Here is a 16,823-nt window from a genome sequence, read left to right on the forward strand (position 1 = left end):
CAAACAATATAATAAATTATTGATATATAAAAACAATTGAAAGGCCAACTTAGTAAATTACTAATATTTATACAAGAGAAGTACTTAAACTTGAAAAGAGAATATAATTTCAGCAATGCATGCATGCAAAACATTACAAACAGTAGTTAAAAGGATGTAAGTTTAATAGCATTTATATGAAACTTAGTCTGCAGATTATGATGCAGACAATTTATTTACTATCTAGTTAAAAACAGAAAAATATTTAAGCTGTCATCAATACTGGGAACCACAACTACAAAGATTAATAGACATTTATTCAAAATAATTTCTCAAGTAATTTTTTTGCTTCCAAAATTAGTTTATCTACTTCCCAGACTTCCAACACCTAATTTAGCTTTTTAAAATAAAAACTGTTTTCAGACTGGATTTAAGGATTCCTCTTACTGTGTAATTTGCCAAAGCTTGACAGCAAACAGGAAAGTGCTATTTAAATACATCAAAATGTGGGATCAATCACCTCCCACTCCAATTTGTTTATCTTCATATCAAAGAATACTTCTAATGACTTAATTTTTAGGGCTTTAGACAGGAAAATTGTGTATATAAGCTGCACTCCTGTATAAATGAAACGGTCTCAGTTGAATGATTTTTTTACACAGCAGTAATACACACACAACTCTTTTTTTGATCAGTGTCTAGAACAGGCACTTCTAAGTACATTTAGAAGTCAGACTAGAAACAACAGTAACAGTTGGAACAGCTTCCTTCAAGCAAAATGGTATTTTGGATGCATTTACCTGGACAGGAGAGGCATTGCAATATCCTCCCATGGTTATTGGGACCGAAAACTGCTCCATGAAGACAGGTAGTGTCCCCAGTTTTCCTGGGAATATAAAGTCAAAGAGGGACCAGAGCTCCTTTAGGTTATTTTGCATAGGGGAGCCAGACAAGATGATTCGATGGGGTGTGCGGAACTATTAATAAAAACCACAAAACCAAAAGATAGTTATTTTCATGGTTCCTGGTGTATCCAGCCTCCTGCCTCAGAGGATATTCAACTTCACCATCAATGAGAGTTTTCTCATGTCAAAATATGTGGCCTCACACTCATGAAAAAAACAGATTTCTGCCACACACTGTTCATAAACTGTTAGCAGAAAATTCACACCAGCAATCTGACATTTATCACTACTGGTAAATTACTATGCAATTTAAAAATTCTATTTTTTTTTTTCCTCTACCATACTTGTGTAAATTTACGCATGTAAATTCATTAAAAATGTTAAGTAAGTTAAATAGTCAAATACAGACCACTGTGATTTATGCTTTTATTCTTTATTAATGATCAAACATATATTTTTATGATAGGCTATTAGATATTGGAACCTCCTCCAGAGCACTTAAATTTATTTTTTAGAAAGTACCTGCTTGCATGCAAGTGTGACTGCAGCATTTGGATTTCGGATTTTGTGACCCTCATCCAGAATGACATAATGCCAATCATACGTGTGGATGTTGTCCTGCATCAGTCGAATGTACGAGTAAGACGTAATTAAAATTCCATGGCATGAAGCAATTTCATGAATTAGTTTCACCTAAAAACAAAAGGTACACGTTGTCAGTAAGACAGAATCCTCAGACCTACACAGAGACATTTGCTGTCCAAGGTACATATAGAAAGTATTATAAAAGCAGATCTATAATTTACTTTGCAAAGAAAATAAGTATATGCAAGGTCTTGATTATATGATTCTTAGCTCATCTGTCAAAGAATGAAGCACTTGAATACTGTGTTATAGCAATCAGAATTTATCAAAAGCCTGGTCAGAAGAAAACAGTGCTTTTTATTTTCAATTTTGAAAGGCAGTTTCTGAAAAAACAAACACTGAATTTGATTATGGTAATGGGTTTCTTCGAGTTCTCCTATATTCACTTTACAAACCGAGCTTTACGTATTGCAAGCAAGATCAAGAATGTCAGAGGAAAATTAAACAAATGAAATACTGAAAAACAAATACAAAAATCTATTTGTTTAATCCTAAATTCTGTCTAACCTTTCTCATTATAGGATTAATAGAGTTGCTATCAGTCTTCAATTTTGTGCTTCTCTTGTAAGCTTTAACCTTTCCCCAAGTTTTTAGTAGCCTTTACAACTGCAAGTTATGTAGGGCAGGAACAGTCTATATCACTTTTGACAGTGCTCAGGACTCATCTTTATTGCATTTATCCTCCATGTATAAATCTAAAACAGCAGATGATGAGAAGGGGAAAACAAAGTACAACCACCACCAAATTTGCTAAGGGAAAGACAAACTGCTTATTACTAGAAGTGCCTTTAATTAAAAAACAACCCACAAAAAACAATTAAAAAAACAAAAGAGAAAAACCCATGTCAAAAACTCAGATAGTGTCAATATGCATGACCATTTTCTGTAAAATTGCTTGCTCACAGACACCCCAAGATTCAAAAAAACTTGTGAGTTTAACTGTTCAAGAATATCTGCTTTCTGATTATCATCTCCTGATAAAACCACAACACATTATTTAATGTTGCTATCACGAGTCTCAAGAGAATATGCAATCTTTAGAATAATTTGTATTACAGAGTAGGATTTCTCTGCAGGTCTGGACATCCAAAGCTTAATTCTACCTGGTACAGTATCCATATCCAAAACTTTTATCGAGTCTCAGCAATGGTCTGTTATAGAATATTGTAGACATCTCTACCCAAACACTTAAGACAAATCATCTCGGGTGATTTAAAATTAAAAGCTTGTAAAATATGTAACCTCTCCTAATTTTTGCAATTAATAGGGTATGTCTGCAATTAGCCTGACTTACAGAATGCTACACTCTTGTCATTAAAAGATGTTTTGAGAAAGTGCTGCTGTTATTATGGAGGCTCAAGAGACCAATCCCTCCTAGAGGGCAAACAGTGGACTGGTAGAAAACAACAGCCATAAATCACGCTGTCAGGTAGCAGAGAGAACAGAAGTGAAACACAGGCACATGAAGGCCATTCATTGTAAACACACCAAGGCAGAATCCTAGTCAGGATTTACTGAACCTGTAATTAATTAAAGTTTCCTTCAAGCTAAATTTTTAATAAACAAGGATTTGTGCTGACAATGAAGAAATAGAACAGCACAATTTTATCAACTCACACAACACTTCCTAAGTCTCATTTTATTGCATTGGGTACTTTTTCAAGGTTGCCTTCACTTTAGGTGCAGTCCTTGGAATAATTCTAAATATTTTAAAACATGGTAACAGATCTAATATTGGATAAAAACTCTTGATGGTGTGGTACTTTATAATTTCAGCTATTTTACAAGTATTCTTTAGTCCACAGTTACTGTTTCATTAGATTAAGGCATGTCTATATTTTATTTTTGCTCTGGAAATACACTTCAATGAAATATTTCAGGTCATGCACTGTTACACTAAATTAAAAAAAAGTGTGCTTGAGAGAGACAAATCCTCCTAACGCCAGATTACACAGCAGTTACCTAATTTTGAAATTCCGCACTCTGGCCTTTATCTGATACTAATGAATAGAGGAACACATAGAGTAGATTGAGTAATTATGAACTTTTGTTCAGCACAGTACTTCGGGCCTTTACAATTCAGGGACAGTATTTTCTCCCTACCTTGGGTGATGTTGATGGTGTTGCCTTGTCTTCACTGAAGCACATGAGATATGCAAACATGGGATGAATTTTGCCAAGCACCATTTCTTAAGGCTAAAAGGTTTATGATTTATTCTAAGGACATATCTCTAAGCAAATGTTTTTTTCCAGTTGGTACCTCAATTTACCTACAAGTTTGTTTCTGAAGGTACAAAAACAGGACAATTTTTTAGACCGATGCTTACAGAAATAAGATTTATTTTTTTTTATATAGTCTTTTAAAAACATTTACCAGGACTTGAAACCTGAACTTTTACATATTATGTATTAAAAATGGTAATTTTCTTAGACAGAAATGTGTGTTAAGACTGAACTTGAAGACATAGACTAAATTTAAGACATAGACATTCAATAACCATTCAGATACCTTTGAGGCAAGCGTGAAGTCAGAGATAATATCTTGTCACTTACCCAACCATATATCATTTATAAATTAAAAGTGCATTCTTCAGCAGGCTTATCACTATCTCCTAACCAACCATTAGGCCTGAAGATCCATAAATTCAACATATAAAACCTCTTCATTATTTCCCTGCCACAACAGAAAAATCTAAATGGCACCATGAAGAGGCTTCAAAAGAACACATTATAATGTTTAATAATGTAAAAGTTGGAATAAAAAGAGCAAAAGCACTTTGTACATATTTAACAAGAATGCTACCTCTTGGATCACAATACTAATTTCATCTGAGTTTGGTCCTTAACTCAGAAATAGAGCCTTTGGCTAAAATACAGGTTCCATATGCAATCATCCCAATAATTGTAACCTCTGAAATTTATTTTCTTTACATGTAGATTATGTACTCCACTGTGAGGCTAGAAAGTCTACAATTTTCCATGTGTAAAGTCATCTTCAAGTAGATGGTTTCACAGCTGCAAGCATCATGAACTTGACAATTACCTTCTAGGGCTGTATTGTGTGTCCTGCATTTGACCAGAGTTAGGGAATACGAAGTTACACATTTACAAATAGTATGTGAAAACATCAGCAGGAATTGTTAACCTAAGTGATACCTGTTCTAAAGATAAAGAAATTGGAAGTTCAGCCTTGAACTTAAAAAATACAACCTCCTTCCACACGTGATATGTTAAACAAGATAACCAAAGTTCATGTTGCCTCTTACATTCTATGATTTACAAATGCTCATGTGCACCTCAAGTTTTAAAACAACAGGACAAGCTCTTTGCACAGAAGGCTTTTTTCCAACATCATTAAAGTTCTTTTCTCCTTATCTTCTGTTCTATACCATAAATAAAAAGCACTTGTGATACATTACATTAGATTTACTTCTTTTTTTTCTCTCATGCTTAGGTCTCAGGGCAGTTGATGTTTACAGATCACATTTGAGTGTAAACCATAGTAGGAGCTTAATAGTGTAAGACAGCACCACGGGACATTTAGCCACAAATGCTGTACCTTGTTCATACTGAAAGCTGACTTCACAGGGGAAGACTATTACTTAAATCTGGTTCCACCTACTGCTCCAACTTAAGCACATTTTTCAACACAGAAGAGCTAAATAATCTTGTATAAACACAAATAATAATTTCAAAAAAGAGTGAGTTTCACATTTCATCTGAATACCTTAAGCTCAAAAGTCTTGGAAACCCCTCCAACTTGCTACTGTGTCTTCCTTTCATCATCTAAAATATGAATCTGCCTTCCCTCTAGATAGCTGAAGGCCTTTAGTCATAGTCTAAAGGGTAAAACTGAAAATTTACACTTCCCTCCTTTACTGTCAAGATTTTCTACCATTGTTATTTTAGAAAAAGAATAGCGCAGTCTCTCTTTTGAAGCTTTGGATATGCTAAAAACTCTACACAAATATTACAGCAGCGAGATGTCTCAATGACTGAGCTGAAACAGGCTGACAAGGTTTGCACCCAATCTAGTGCTCACAATTCAGGCTGTTATTTCATACTATTATTGTGAAAATCCTATAACTGCTTGCAAAGAAAACCAAAACAGACTGGTAAAAAGGTACCTTTCACTTCTCACATTGCTCAAAGTACATTTGTAACACTAAGGAAGTGCCACTAACTGAACAGATGTGGGAAGTATTGCCTAGAATCAATTTATGATGGGACAATCAGAACAGATGTCTTCCCTACTCTTCACTGTCAAGTGAAATACTTCTGTGGGCAACTCTGAAGAACTAGGAGACAGGCTCATGCATCAATGCTTGTGTACCTTATTTTATCAAATGAAACTTTAGCTGTTGTCTGTTTCTGCTACGAAGTTCTGTCTTGCCTTATGGGACGGGACACCTGTCATTGCTTAACACCATTTCTCCAAAATTCTTACTCAGTAGTCTTACAATTAATCTTTTTTCCTTAGAAATCACCAGCCCTTCTTTCACAGAACTGTAGAGAACAAGCTGTAATACTGTGTTTTACCACAACCTGCTGGCCAACCACTACAGGATAAGGTAGTCCTCAAAATCCATTAAGATCTTCACTGTCTGATGCCCGATAATATCCCTCCACTGGTTCAGAAAATTGTAACCTCTTCAGAGGCTGAGATGACCTTGCTCATTCCAAAGCTGATAACAAAGTTCAGCTCCCCAGTCCTCTCTTGCAGCTGCCCAGCATAAAACTCTTCACATTTACTTTGTGACAAACTGTGATACGCTAATAGAAGAGGTGAATCCTGGAACTGTCAGTTAATTCCAAACAAGCCTGTGCAACACCAAGACCACAGTCAACAGGGAGTTGGCTTTCGGCTATGTAAAATTAATCTCAAAGAAATTATGCAGTCTAACCACTATTTCTAATCTAGATAATCTAATCTAATCTAGATAATATCTAATCTAGATAAACTAATCTAATCTAGATAATCTAATTATTCTAATCTAAATAAACAAAAAATATTTGTTTATTTAGATTACTTATTCTTTTATGCCTTATGCCAGAGCATAAGGGCAGAATGGTCCCTGGATGAGTATTACAAAGTCAAGATATGTAAAAGTGGTCTGCTATGCCATAGATATCAGTAGATGGAATTGCTGTAAGGACAGATCAGCACTAAATAGTCAGAGAAAGAATGTATATTGAGAAGGAATCCCAGGCAGGAGTAAATCACCTGCCCTGTATTTTAGGTGATATATTTTCAGTGTACAAGTGTTACTTATGCTAATGTATTAGTAGCAAAATTTTATTGCAGGTGTAAGAGCAACTAGAATGAGAAAGCTGGTTTTTTTCCCTTACTTTGGCTTGCTCTTCTCTGATTAAGAGGCATCTAGGAAAAAAATGTGCATGAAGTTAAGACCTTATCAGCAGTGACACTTTAAAGCACTCTTGCAGCTCTTAGAAGATGAAGCATTAGGTTCAGTTCTCTAAATCTGCTCAAAAGTGCTTAAATCTTTAATTTTAAGTTGTTGAATATGCATTTGAGGAATGACAATGGGAAGGTGAAATCTCGAAAACCTTACTATTCCTGCAGATGGAAAAATTTGAGTCAGTCTATCAAGTCCATTAATTAAGAAACAGCCCAAAATAGGCAAACATGATTTAATTTAGGAAGACATGTGACCATGTCATTGAGGTCAGCAGACTTCTAGGGCTTGAAAACACACCAAGTTAATTGAACAACAGGAAGCTATTAGCACATTAGAGTGTGCTACTCCTTTTTTTGCCATGTACTGTAACTGCATCAATTACTTCAGAATACGTTTAATCAAGTGCAATTAAGCACCATATAATCTTAATGTTATTACAAGAAATTCAATAAATATTTAAAGACAAATTTAGAAATGCTTTGCTGAATCCTGAAAATCCATTTAAACATCAGAAATATAAGGCACATGGAAAATAAGTCTAAATTTTCCTTGTTTTGTTCCTGCAAGGTACCAAAGTTTGAAACTTCAGACAAGTCAGGCTTTCCAACTTTAAGAAACAGACTAAGAGACTGACAAAAGAAAACTGAAAGACAGAAAGTGCACTGCTTGAAACAGTGAAAACTGCTAACGAAGTAACTCTGTCATTGAAGAAAATGAGACTAAGTGATACCAACTGTCAGCAAGCAACTGAAGAGAAATTGCCCATGCATGAAAAACACATTAAATAACAGCTCAGTGACATAGCAATGCAAAGAAAAGCAGAAGAGAATTCACAAGTGCTACAAGCATTTATCTGGTGTACAAGCAGTCTAGTCATAAACTCCTAGCATGGACTACAGCACAAGGAAAACTCAAGTAAGAAACCTACTACAATCTATAATTTGTTCAGCCAATATGAGTCTTTATCATAATATACATGTATTCCATGTCCTCCCCCTTTTAGTCCAGTTTACTACCAAATCTACACAAGACAATTAACTTTTTGTTCTTTTAATATATTCAGAGAAAGGGCACAAGCTCTTTCCTACACAGAAGCATTAAGCAACTGGAGATTTTTTTTTGCTAGTGACCAAAAAACAAACAAACAAAAACCCCCCCAAAAAACCAAAAAGCCTCAGGAATTACAAAATGGATGTCAATCATTACCTTACTCTTTGTATAAGAACCAGTTTCATGGAGCACAGCAACTCTAAATGGAGGCCACCAAGTGTGGAATTCTTTTACCCACTGATGCAACACAGTAGCTGGACAAACAATCACTGTTGGACCCAATCCCTGGTATCTAAAATAGAGTATTCAAGAAAAAAACCCTTAATGTGAAATAAATAATCAGCATTAAATGGCTCATTAAAATACACACATATTAAAATGACATACTTTACAGTTTAAGTGGAATATGAGAGCTATGGAAATTAATTGGCAATTTGTTTTCCTGGAAGTCTGTTTTTTAAAGGAAGATGAAGAGAATCTACTCATTGAACAGTTAATGGATGCATCTATCAAGATAAACAGGAACAGAAAAGCTCCCAACAATAAGGCATAAGGGAACTTCCTCCTGTGATATTACAAATCAGGTTTTAGCAACTGCTGTTTCTATAAGCAAAAAGAAATCATTAACAAGCAATTATTTTATTACTTCTATTATACAGAATGTGTAGCTAGAGCCTCACAAATGGACTTACAGGTGTACTGCTTCATGTTGGTAACATACTGTACCTTCATCACCATAATTTATTGACAAGACAAGGACTCCAAAGTGGCAGACAATTTCATCCATGAAGTTGAGATCTGAGCTTGGCTCAAACGGTCTTATAAATTTCTTATTCACAATTATATTACTGTTTCTGAGCATTACTAAAGAAGTCTGAAACAAAGTCCTTCTGTATATGAAAAGCTCAGAGCTGCTCTTAAGTTTAAGAAGGGAAAAATCCCCTGCACACCAGCCAAATAAAAAATACTACTGCCATAAATAAATACCAACAATCCTGTAACAAATATATTAGGTAGTGGTTACCTGCAGTTATTTTTCAAATATATTTGCTCTCTAAAAAATGGAACAAAAAGACTTTGCAAACAAAGGCAGTAGTTTCGGTTATCATACACTGATCTGTGTAGACACAGATTGTGTACTATCCAAGTGACGATAAATAAATAATGCAAAAGATCACAGTATATATTCAAGATCACACACTGATTGGAATAAAGGATTTCTCAGACACCAGCAACACCCTGCTTTAAAAAGAACCAAATCTTAATGTCTTCAGAAACCGCTGATATGAAGAAATAATGTTCTTTATTAAAAGCTTATATGCATGCAGAACAACAACTTGGACTTTGCTTATTATGAACAAATACTATAACACCACTTTACAGGGTCTAATCCTGTAAAGGAAATTCCCTTCCAAAGGGAAGTAAGAACTTGGAGACATGAAAAATAGCTTCAACTATGCTATGAATCCAAATAATCACTGCTACTGCTCTTAAAAATACCTACAGCAAAAAAGCCAACTTTCCCAGAACACACTAGTTTCTCACTCTTCATTAGTAACAAAATATGTCTGTTATTCCCCTGGTCTGTATCACACAAGCTCACATGTAAGGTTTATCCAGATTTTTTTTGACCCCCTCAGCTTACACAAAGAGTTCACACCTCCTTGGATCAATTTTCAGAAACTCCACTCCCCCTCTACTTGGCTGTGTGGAAACTCTTCTGTGTCTAGTCTGACTCTAACCACTTTCTCTAGCCAACATTTTTTTATTCTCTTGAGAGCTTTTATTTATTTATATAAAAGAGTAATCTGGCTTCTTCCAGTCTGAGCTGTTTCACAAAACTAAACAAATCATATACTTCTGCTTGCTACACTTAGGAGCATCCTTCATTCTCCTAATCACTGCAACACTGCAAGATTTGTTCTGCTGCCCATCCAATTTATATTTGCTTTCCTTGAACAAAGGTGACACTTGAAGCATTAGAAACCAAAGTCTTACTAGAGCCTTGTACCAAGGCAATAATACTGCCCTGTACCTACTCCAAATATATTGTCATACTGTATATTGTCCCTTTTTCACAGATACATTGTACTGACTGCTTATGGTCAATATCATATATGGTCAATATATCCAAATCTCTTTCTCCATTTGTTGCTTCTGATTGATAAAGGCCAAGTTCACAAGTATCCTTTATTTGTTATTATTACTTGGATGCAATTAGAATTGCACCTAAGTTCCTATTCCTGCAACTTACTACCAAGAAAAAGGAAACTGTATTCATGATATATTTATAATCTTTAAACACTCAAAAAATTAGCACAGGAAAACATGCTGAAACAATAACTAAACCCTAGTGAAAAGAGATTGGGGCAGCAAGAGTAACCCACTTTTTCTGGGGCAATGGATTTTTATTTACCTAAGCACCATGGAAATTAATCTCTGCCACTCAAAGTAGAGATTGAGCTGTTTATGTTTATGTCTCAGTATCCCAAAGAGCACAGACAGATAAATAATCAGTGTATAAACTTTCTGTCAGTTTCTCATATATCTGATGTTTCAAATAAATGAAGGCAAGTCTGTAGTGAAAGGTTTTTGTTACACACTGAGGTAATGAGACCCAAGCTAGGCTGGAAGACAAGACAGTGCTGACAACACAACTTTGTCCCCTCCTTGTGCTTCCCAGGGAGGCTGCCCAGAAAGTCTCCTGCCTATCAGACTACACTCTTTCAAGTAGAAACAAGTTAACCAGACTTGATGGTTACCAGTATTACTGCCTTCTCAGCCCATGGGAGGAAAAAACTTGACAATGAAAGAGAAGTTGTTTAGAGTGTCTGCCTTACCACACACAGTCAAAATCAGAGCAAGCTTCACCAATACATTAAACCTCGTTTCCTCCCACAGAATGACCATCATGATGGACTCAATGACAGTCACCAGAGAAAACATGAAACTCAACACGTTATTGTACATGCAGAAAGATAGCTGCACCTGCAGCTTAGGTGGGAAAACTGATTCTGGCCTTTTCAAAGTTTTACTGTAGTTTTGCACTGTTTAACAGTGTCAAAAGATGTCCCTGAAGGATTTCCATCAACTCAGTGATCTCCCAAGTGGGGTAGGGAATATAAAATATCCCGTACAGTAGCATCCTTTACCAAGCAGCCATATTAAAGTAAATCAACTGGCGTGAGTGAAGGACCTACAGTGTTGCTTTTTTACTTTTCTTTTTTTTATATTAAGCCTATAGTAGGAAGCAAGCAGTGAGAAAACAGGAATATTTTCTCTTTAAAACATTATTTTACAATTCATGTACAAGCTGAACATAATTTAAACATACCTCTATATAAAGGCAATTATTTTTGTTTAGTACAGTACCATGATAGTTCCTAAATTTCATGTAGCTATTTACATCAGGTAAACAGGCCAACAGAAGTAGAAAAATCAAGTACTGTTCATGCATGCATTTGTAAATCTGAGGACACAAACAAATATCTTGCCAGTAATTGCACCTATGAAGAAGAAATTTTAAAGCATTGTTCAGTAACAAAAAACTATGAAATATAAGAAAGGCCAGTCACACTAACATAGGTTTTGAAAAGCAGTAACAACAAAAAAAATCCAAAAGCAGATGGAAATTCCTCTGTATAAGTTACTGGTTTTACTCTTAGTACTAATTTTTGGCATGGATAATTCCCTGCCCACCAGAAACTCTAACTTTCATTGCAAATCAGCTTGCTACTTCCTGTAAAACATTTACCTAGTGGCTTGCAAGAACAAATATTTTAATGTAAAATTTAATAAATGGAACTAAAGGTATTACATCTAATTTAAAATTCCATATTGTGTAAACTATTGATATTAATGTAATTGAGTTTGTAAACAATCCATTTGTGGAAGGTAACCTTAGACACTGTATTGACCCAAAATATCTAGCGTGGCTCATCTGCAAAATGAAGCATCAATGCCTGGAATTCATTAAAAGTGTTACATGTTTAATTTTTCCTGCCCTACAGCTCCATTGTCTCGTAAAATTTTTCCTTTGATGTCCCCCACTAAAAGAATTAAAGGAATATTGTAATTGAAATGTCATTAATAATTCACAGGACCCTCCTCCACCAGTAATACATCTGATGAAATATTAATTGAGCTCCACAGACTGACAGTCTGCAGAGAAGCACTTGCCTGTAATTTGAACCACGAGTCCTCATATTGCTGTAGCTCAGACCTGCCAAGAAGGCAATTATCTGAATGGTCTTGCCCAATCCCATCTCATCTCCCAGAATTCCTCCTGCCTGCTGGCAGTGCAATTCCCAAAGCCACCTAACACCTGTCTGCTGGTACCTAAAACAAGGAAAAAGAAGATGGCAAATGTTTGATAATACAGATCATAACAGAAAGTACTCATGAATTAATCATTTGGCAAGGTTCTCATACCAGTTACTGTAACATGCTGGATGTGTGTTTTACATGAGTCCTGTATTTACTAGGTCATACATTTTTGATGCAGTCAGACATTACATGTGACTTTTGTTCTTTATACAACACTAAAACATTTCTAATTAAACTGACAGTCATTGTAATTGGAGGGTATTTTATTTCATATATATTTTAAATGTTAAAAGTAACTTGGAAAGTCACTCTTATGAAGCATTATCTTTTCAGAAAAGACAACATGCAAGGGGTCTAGTAAATAGTATTATTTGGAACATATTCCTTGAATTGAAGGAAAAGGTTGACTTGTAATAAGTACAGACTTAATAGTCCACTACAAAAACTGATCACATCTGCCAAACTGTGCTTTTTTTACATAAATGTATTTAATAACATTCAATCCCTTTCAATGAAGAAAAAAACCAAGGCTAAGCAATAGAAACTATTGCAGTGCATGGGATATAGCAGAGCATTATGTGAGAGCATCAGAGCAGTTTCCACTCCCAGTACTTCGCTGGAAATTGTACAAGCAACAACGTAAAATACATTGCACTTAAAAGAAGTGGACTAGAAAGCAAGATTTATGACAGCAAGCTAAAAAGGTCAATATAAGATGCTGGGCTGAGAATCACTTTAGGATATACCTTTTTATAACGATATGAAATAGTGAGACCAGTAGGAATAATATACCATGTGCGAAAGTTAAATTGAAAACAAAAGAAATAAATGAAAAAATCATGTCTTTGAATCATATTAAAAAAAAAAATCAAACATGTTTCAGCACCTCAGTGTGTTGTAACTTAAAGAAAGGGTTACTGATAATTTTCTTGGCAACAAACATTTCTGGAGTGCAGAGCACAGCAAAGAACAAACCACTTTTTTTTTAAATAGGGGTTGTTCATTTTAGATTATTTCTTATGTGCATTTCAAAATCCCGTTTCCATCCTTGAACAAATAATATTTAGGACTACTGACAGCTAGCAACACTAGTGTCTACAAAGTACTATTAAAAATCAATTTGTGATGAGTTTGGTATGGATTTAGAGAATGCTAAATGGAGACAAACAAATGGCTTGAGTAGTTAAAAAAAGATGATCAAAGAACACATCTAATGGTTCAGACATCACACTATCTGCTAGTGTCTCAAAAGCATTTGCCACGAAGCCCTTAAGAAACCCTTTTATTAGAAATTAATTCACCTTAAAATGCAGCAATCTATAAAACAACTATGAAATGGCTTGCAGGATTAGCTATAATTGGATTAAGATGCTATCACTACTACATTTTATGAAGACAAAACATCTTCTGACAAACATTAAAAAATTGAAGGGAACTCTAATTCCAGTTAGAAGGTGCTTCCCCAGACAAATGTTCAGCATGTCTCTTCAGAAGACAAACATTCAATAACTTCCTATTATAAATTTGTATTATTTTTTACATAATTCTGTATTACATACAGAATTACATACTTACATTACATTACTCTGTATTACATACAGAGCTTTAAAATTAGATGAATTTATAACCATATTTCTCCTTCTCCTGATAAAGTTTCACAGCAGATAATTAAGCTTGTGAAAAATTCTGCTCCATGTTTATATAAAAACATGAAAGACGTAGGTGCTTTCTTTGCAAAATCATATAAACATGCAATAACTGTAACTATTCAAAAGTTAAAGGAACACACCCTCCTCCATTTTTGTGGTTATATGGAAAGATAATTTATTCTGTTCAACTTTACACTTTTATTGCACCAATTTTTATGGTTTTTGTTTGGTCTTTTTTTTGTTCCAAAAATATTTTGGAATTAAGTAAAAGTGCTGCTGATCTTCCAATATAATTATATTGTACTGTATTTCTCATGAGCAATCATGCTGTGATGCATCCTTCAAAATTCACCACGGTAGATACCAGAGCTCAGATGCGTTGTTGCAGAGACAAAATTGTGTTTCAGATTTATCAGGGAAACCACACTGGAAGCAGATAGTGATGAAGGCTGTTTTCTTTTTCATACAGTGCTTTCTTAGGCTTAGTGCAGATGGAATAAGGCAATGTTTGCAGGTCTGCTCAGTTTAGTTCCACAGCAGCATCAATGTTACTCCTGCTCAATGTTTAGCAAAGCAGACAAGCGTGCTCGGAAGAATCAGCCTGTCCACTTTAACAGGCTAACCAAAGAACAAACCTGAGGGTCTCCTATTTCCAGCATGAGCTGGAAATTTCTTTGGAATTAAACTATGCAGGAAGATCACCTGAAGTACATGCTATACATGTCCTTGGGTCAATATACTTCCATGTTTTGTACTAAACTTGCTCAGAACTCAACACTTTAATGCCTATTGACTATGGGCTTTCCTACACTGGAGATCTCAGCATTAAAGTTACAAGTCAGACAAATCATTCAACTCAATTGATCTTTCTAACCACTTAAGAAGTTTTGCCAACTGACTCATGTTTGCAGGGATACCCTTCATTAGTGAGGCTTACATCTTCAGGATTAATTTTTAGTGACTGCTCGATTTCATTTCCCTTCGGGTTGCTCAGACCACACATCCGTCCTCAAGACGAATACTTGTGCAGTACCTTCTCATAAACAACTGGAGACCACATATTGGCTCTGTATGGTCCCAGCAACCAAGTCATTAATTCAATCCCATTTCAGAGCTAGTGCTTTCCTTCAGAGGACTACTAGACAACAGTAATAACTTCTTTGAGGTCAAGACTAAGTGGTTCTCTTGGAAGGGATACCACACACACCCATTATAAACCAGGGCTTTCTACTAAGATTTCAAGAGAGTTTGCTTTTGAAAGAGAAGACGTTTTTCCTGCTGTGTGAAATTTTGTCAACAAAACTGAATTTAAGCCCATTATGTATGAAATTTAAGGGAGAGATTATGGATCAAATTAACTGATAACTTGTAATTTTTTTTTTTTTATTGAGATGAACTTGAAAGCATCACTGGGCACTATGTTTTAAAAAACTGAAACAGAAAACCATTATGTCGAAATCTGTAATTAAGCATTAAATAATTAAAGAATGAGTTGTTTAGTGTTTTCCATCTACCAAAGGAATTAAGAATTCACTCTAAATTTCAAAATTTTACCTGGAAAAATGTTCAAGATTATTTTATAATATGAACTACAAGCAGTTACTTTGAAAAGACTTTCAGTATTTACTTAAAGAAAAAATTCTCAGTATTTTTTACTGGTAAAAATCTTCACTCAGAGAAACAACATATTTCTTGTTTTCTTCTATCACATCTTGCCAATGTCTTATGTTTCAAAGTAAAGTTATTGTACTGCTCCACATGTGAATTAGAAACAAGCATATACCAACAAAAGAAAGCATTTATAAAAACAGACAAGTAGAGCTTCTCAATTCATAGTTTAGCTAATATACATTTACAATATTCACATCAGCCTGTATAACCTGTATTTTCATAACTGTACCTGTTATCACCTGTATTTTCATATAATTGCATTTTGTGTTCGCAATAAGGTAATTTCATTGAAGTTTGATCTTGAAATCTTTTTTAAAGAAAGTATCCTACTGAAACAATTGAAGCAAAAGTTGAGGCATCATTCACTGCCATAAAAGTTACAGCAAAGGGCATCTAGAACTCACCATGACTATTACTACTAATATTATTAACAACATACAGCGGCATAATACTGAAATAAAGTACACAATACATACTTAAAAAGCTTTTTGAAGAGAAATCCCGGTACTTTGAAACCCTCTTCAAATTCAACATCACTTTCTTCAGAAAGTTCCTCAGCTGTTTGATGTTCTTTATCCTTCAAACGTTCATTTTGCCACTTCCTGCAGTGACACAAGGAGTCAACACTCAATTATAGCATGGAAAACTGTATGAAAATGACACTGAATTTCGATCAGATGAAAAACCCAACAAAAATGCTCATGATTTAAAATAGTAATCCTTCAGAGGAGAGAAATATCCAAGTAAATGCTTGAAATATCTGATATATTAAGGTATATTATAAAAGGTACATGTTTTATAGCTAGTTAAATTTTCTATATACAAAATACTATTATAATGTAATCAATAGTTAACAGCACCAAAAAACTTGGCAACTTTAAACTCTCAAATCTCCCTCCCTTTACCCCACCCTCCCCCCCTGCTCCAAATATTGGTGAAGTTTAGGTATTCAAAATCTATTTTATTAATTCAACCAAACACTTAAATTCAACTTTCTTCCTGTAGAGAAATATGAAGGAGTGTATAATCTTCTACAGAAGACTCAATTGGAAACATCACCATCTTCAGGGTGACGCGCTCTAAATCTGTATAGCAGTCATTATTAAGAGAATGAGTTTTACGAGGTTTTGAAATTCCAGTGTGATTTGTGGTTTGCAGCCTCATCTTATTTGGACTCC

The 16,823-nt window shown here is 34.8% G+C and overlaps 1 protein-coding gene across 5 annotated transcripts in view; it reads right to left on the reverse strand.

Annotated features, from left to right (window-relative positions):
• The window catches only part of ERCC6 (ERCC excision repair 6, chromatin remodeling factor), a 46,136-nt gene that overhangs the window by 14,786 nt on the left and 14,527 nt on the right, over positions 1–16,823 (reverse strand). For 4 of the 5 annotated variants that reach the window (XM_014250487.2, XM_014250486.2, XM_005520592.3 and 1 more), the window contains 5 exons: positions 16,122–16,247; positions 12,179–12,337; positions 8,156–8,291; positions 1,407–1,577; positions 780–956 (listed from right to left, as the gene is read on the reverse strand). In XM_014250487.2, coding sequence (XP_014105962.2) covers positions 780–956; positions 1,407–1,577; positions 8,156–8,291; positions 12,179–12,337; positions 16,122–16,247 — 769 coding nt within the window. The remainder of the gene's footprint in view (positions 1–779; positions 957–1,406; positions 1,578–8,155; positions 8,292–12,178; positions 12,338–16,121; positions 16,248–16,823) is intronic. The other variant, XM_088059869.1, reaches the window with a different exon arrangement.

Source organism: Pseudopodoces humilis, chromosome 9 (genome assembly GCF_049639895.1).
Source record: "Pseudopodoces humilis isolate 2021_Gansu_Grassland_sample_001 chromosome 9, ASM4963989v1, whole genome shotgun sequence".
NCBI lineage: Eukaryota > Metazoa > Chordata > Aves > Passeriformes > Paridae > Pseudopodoces > Pseudopodoces humilis.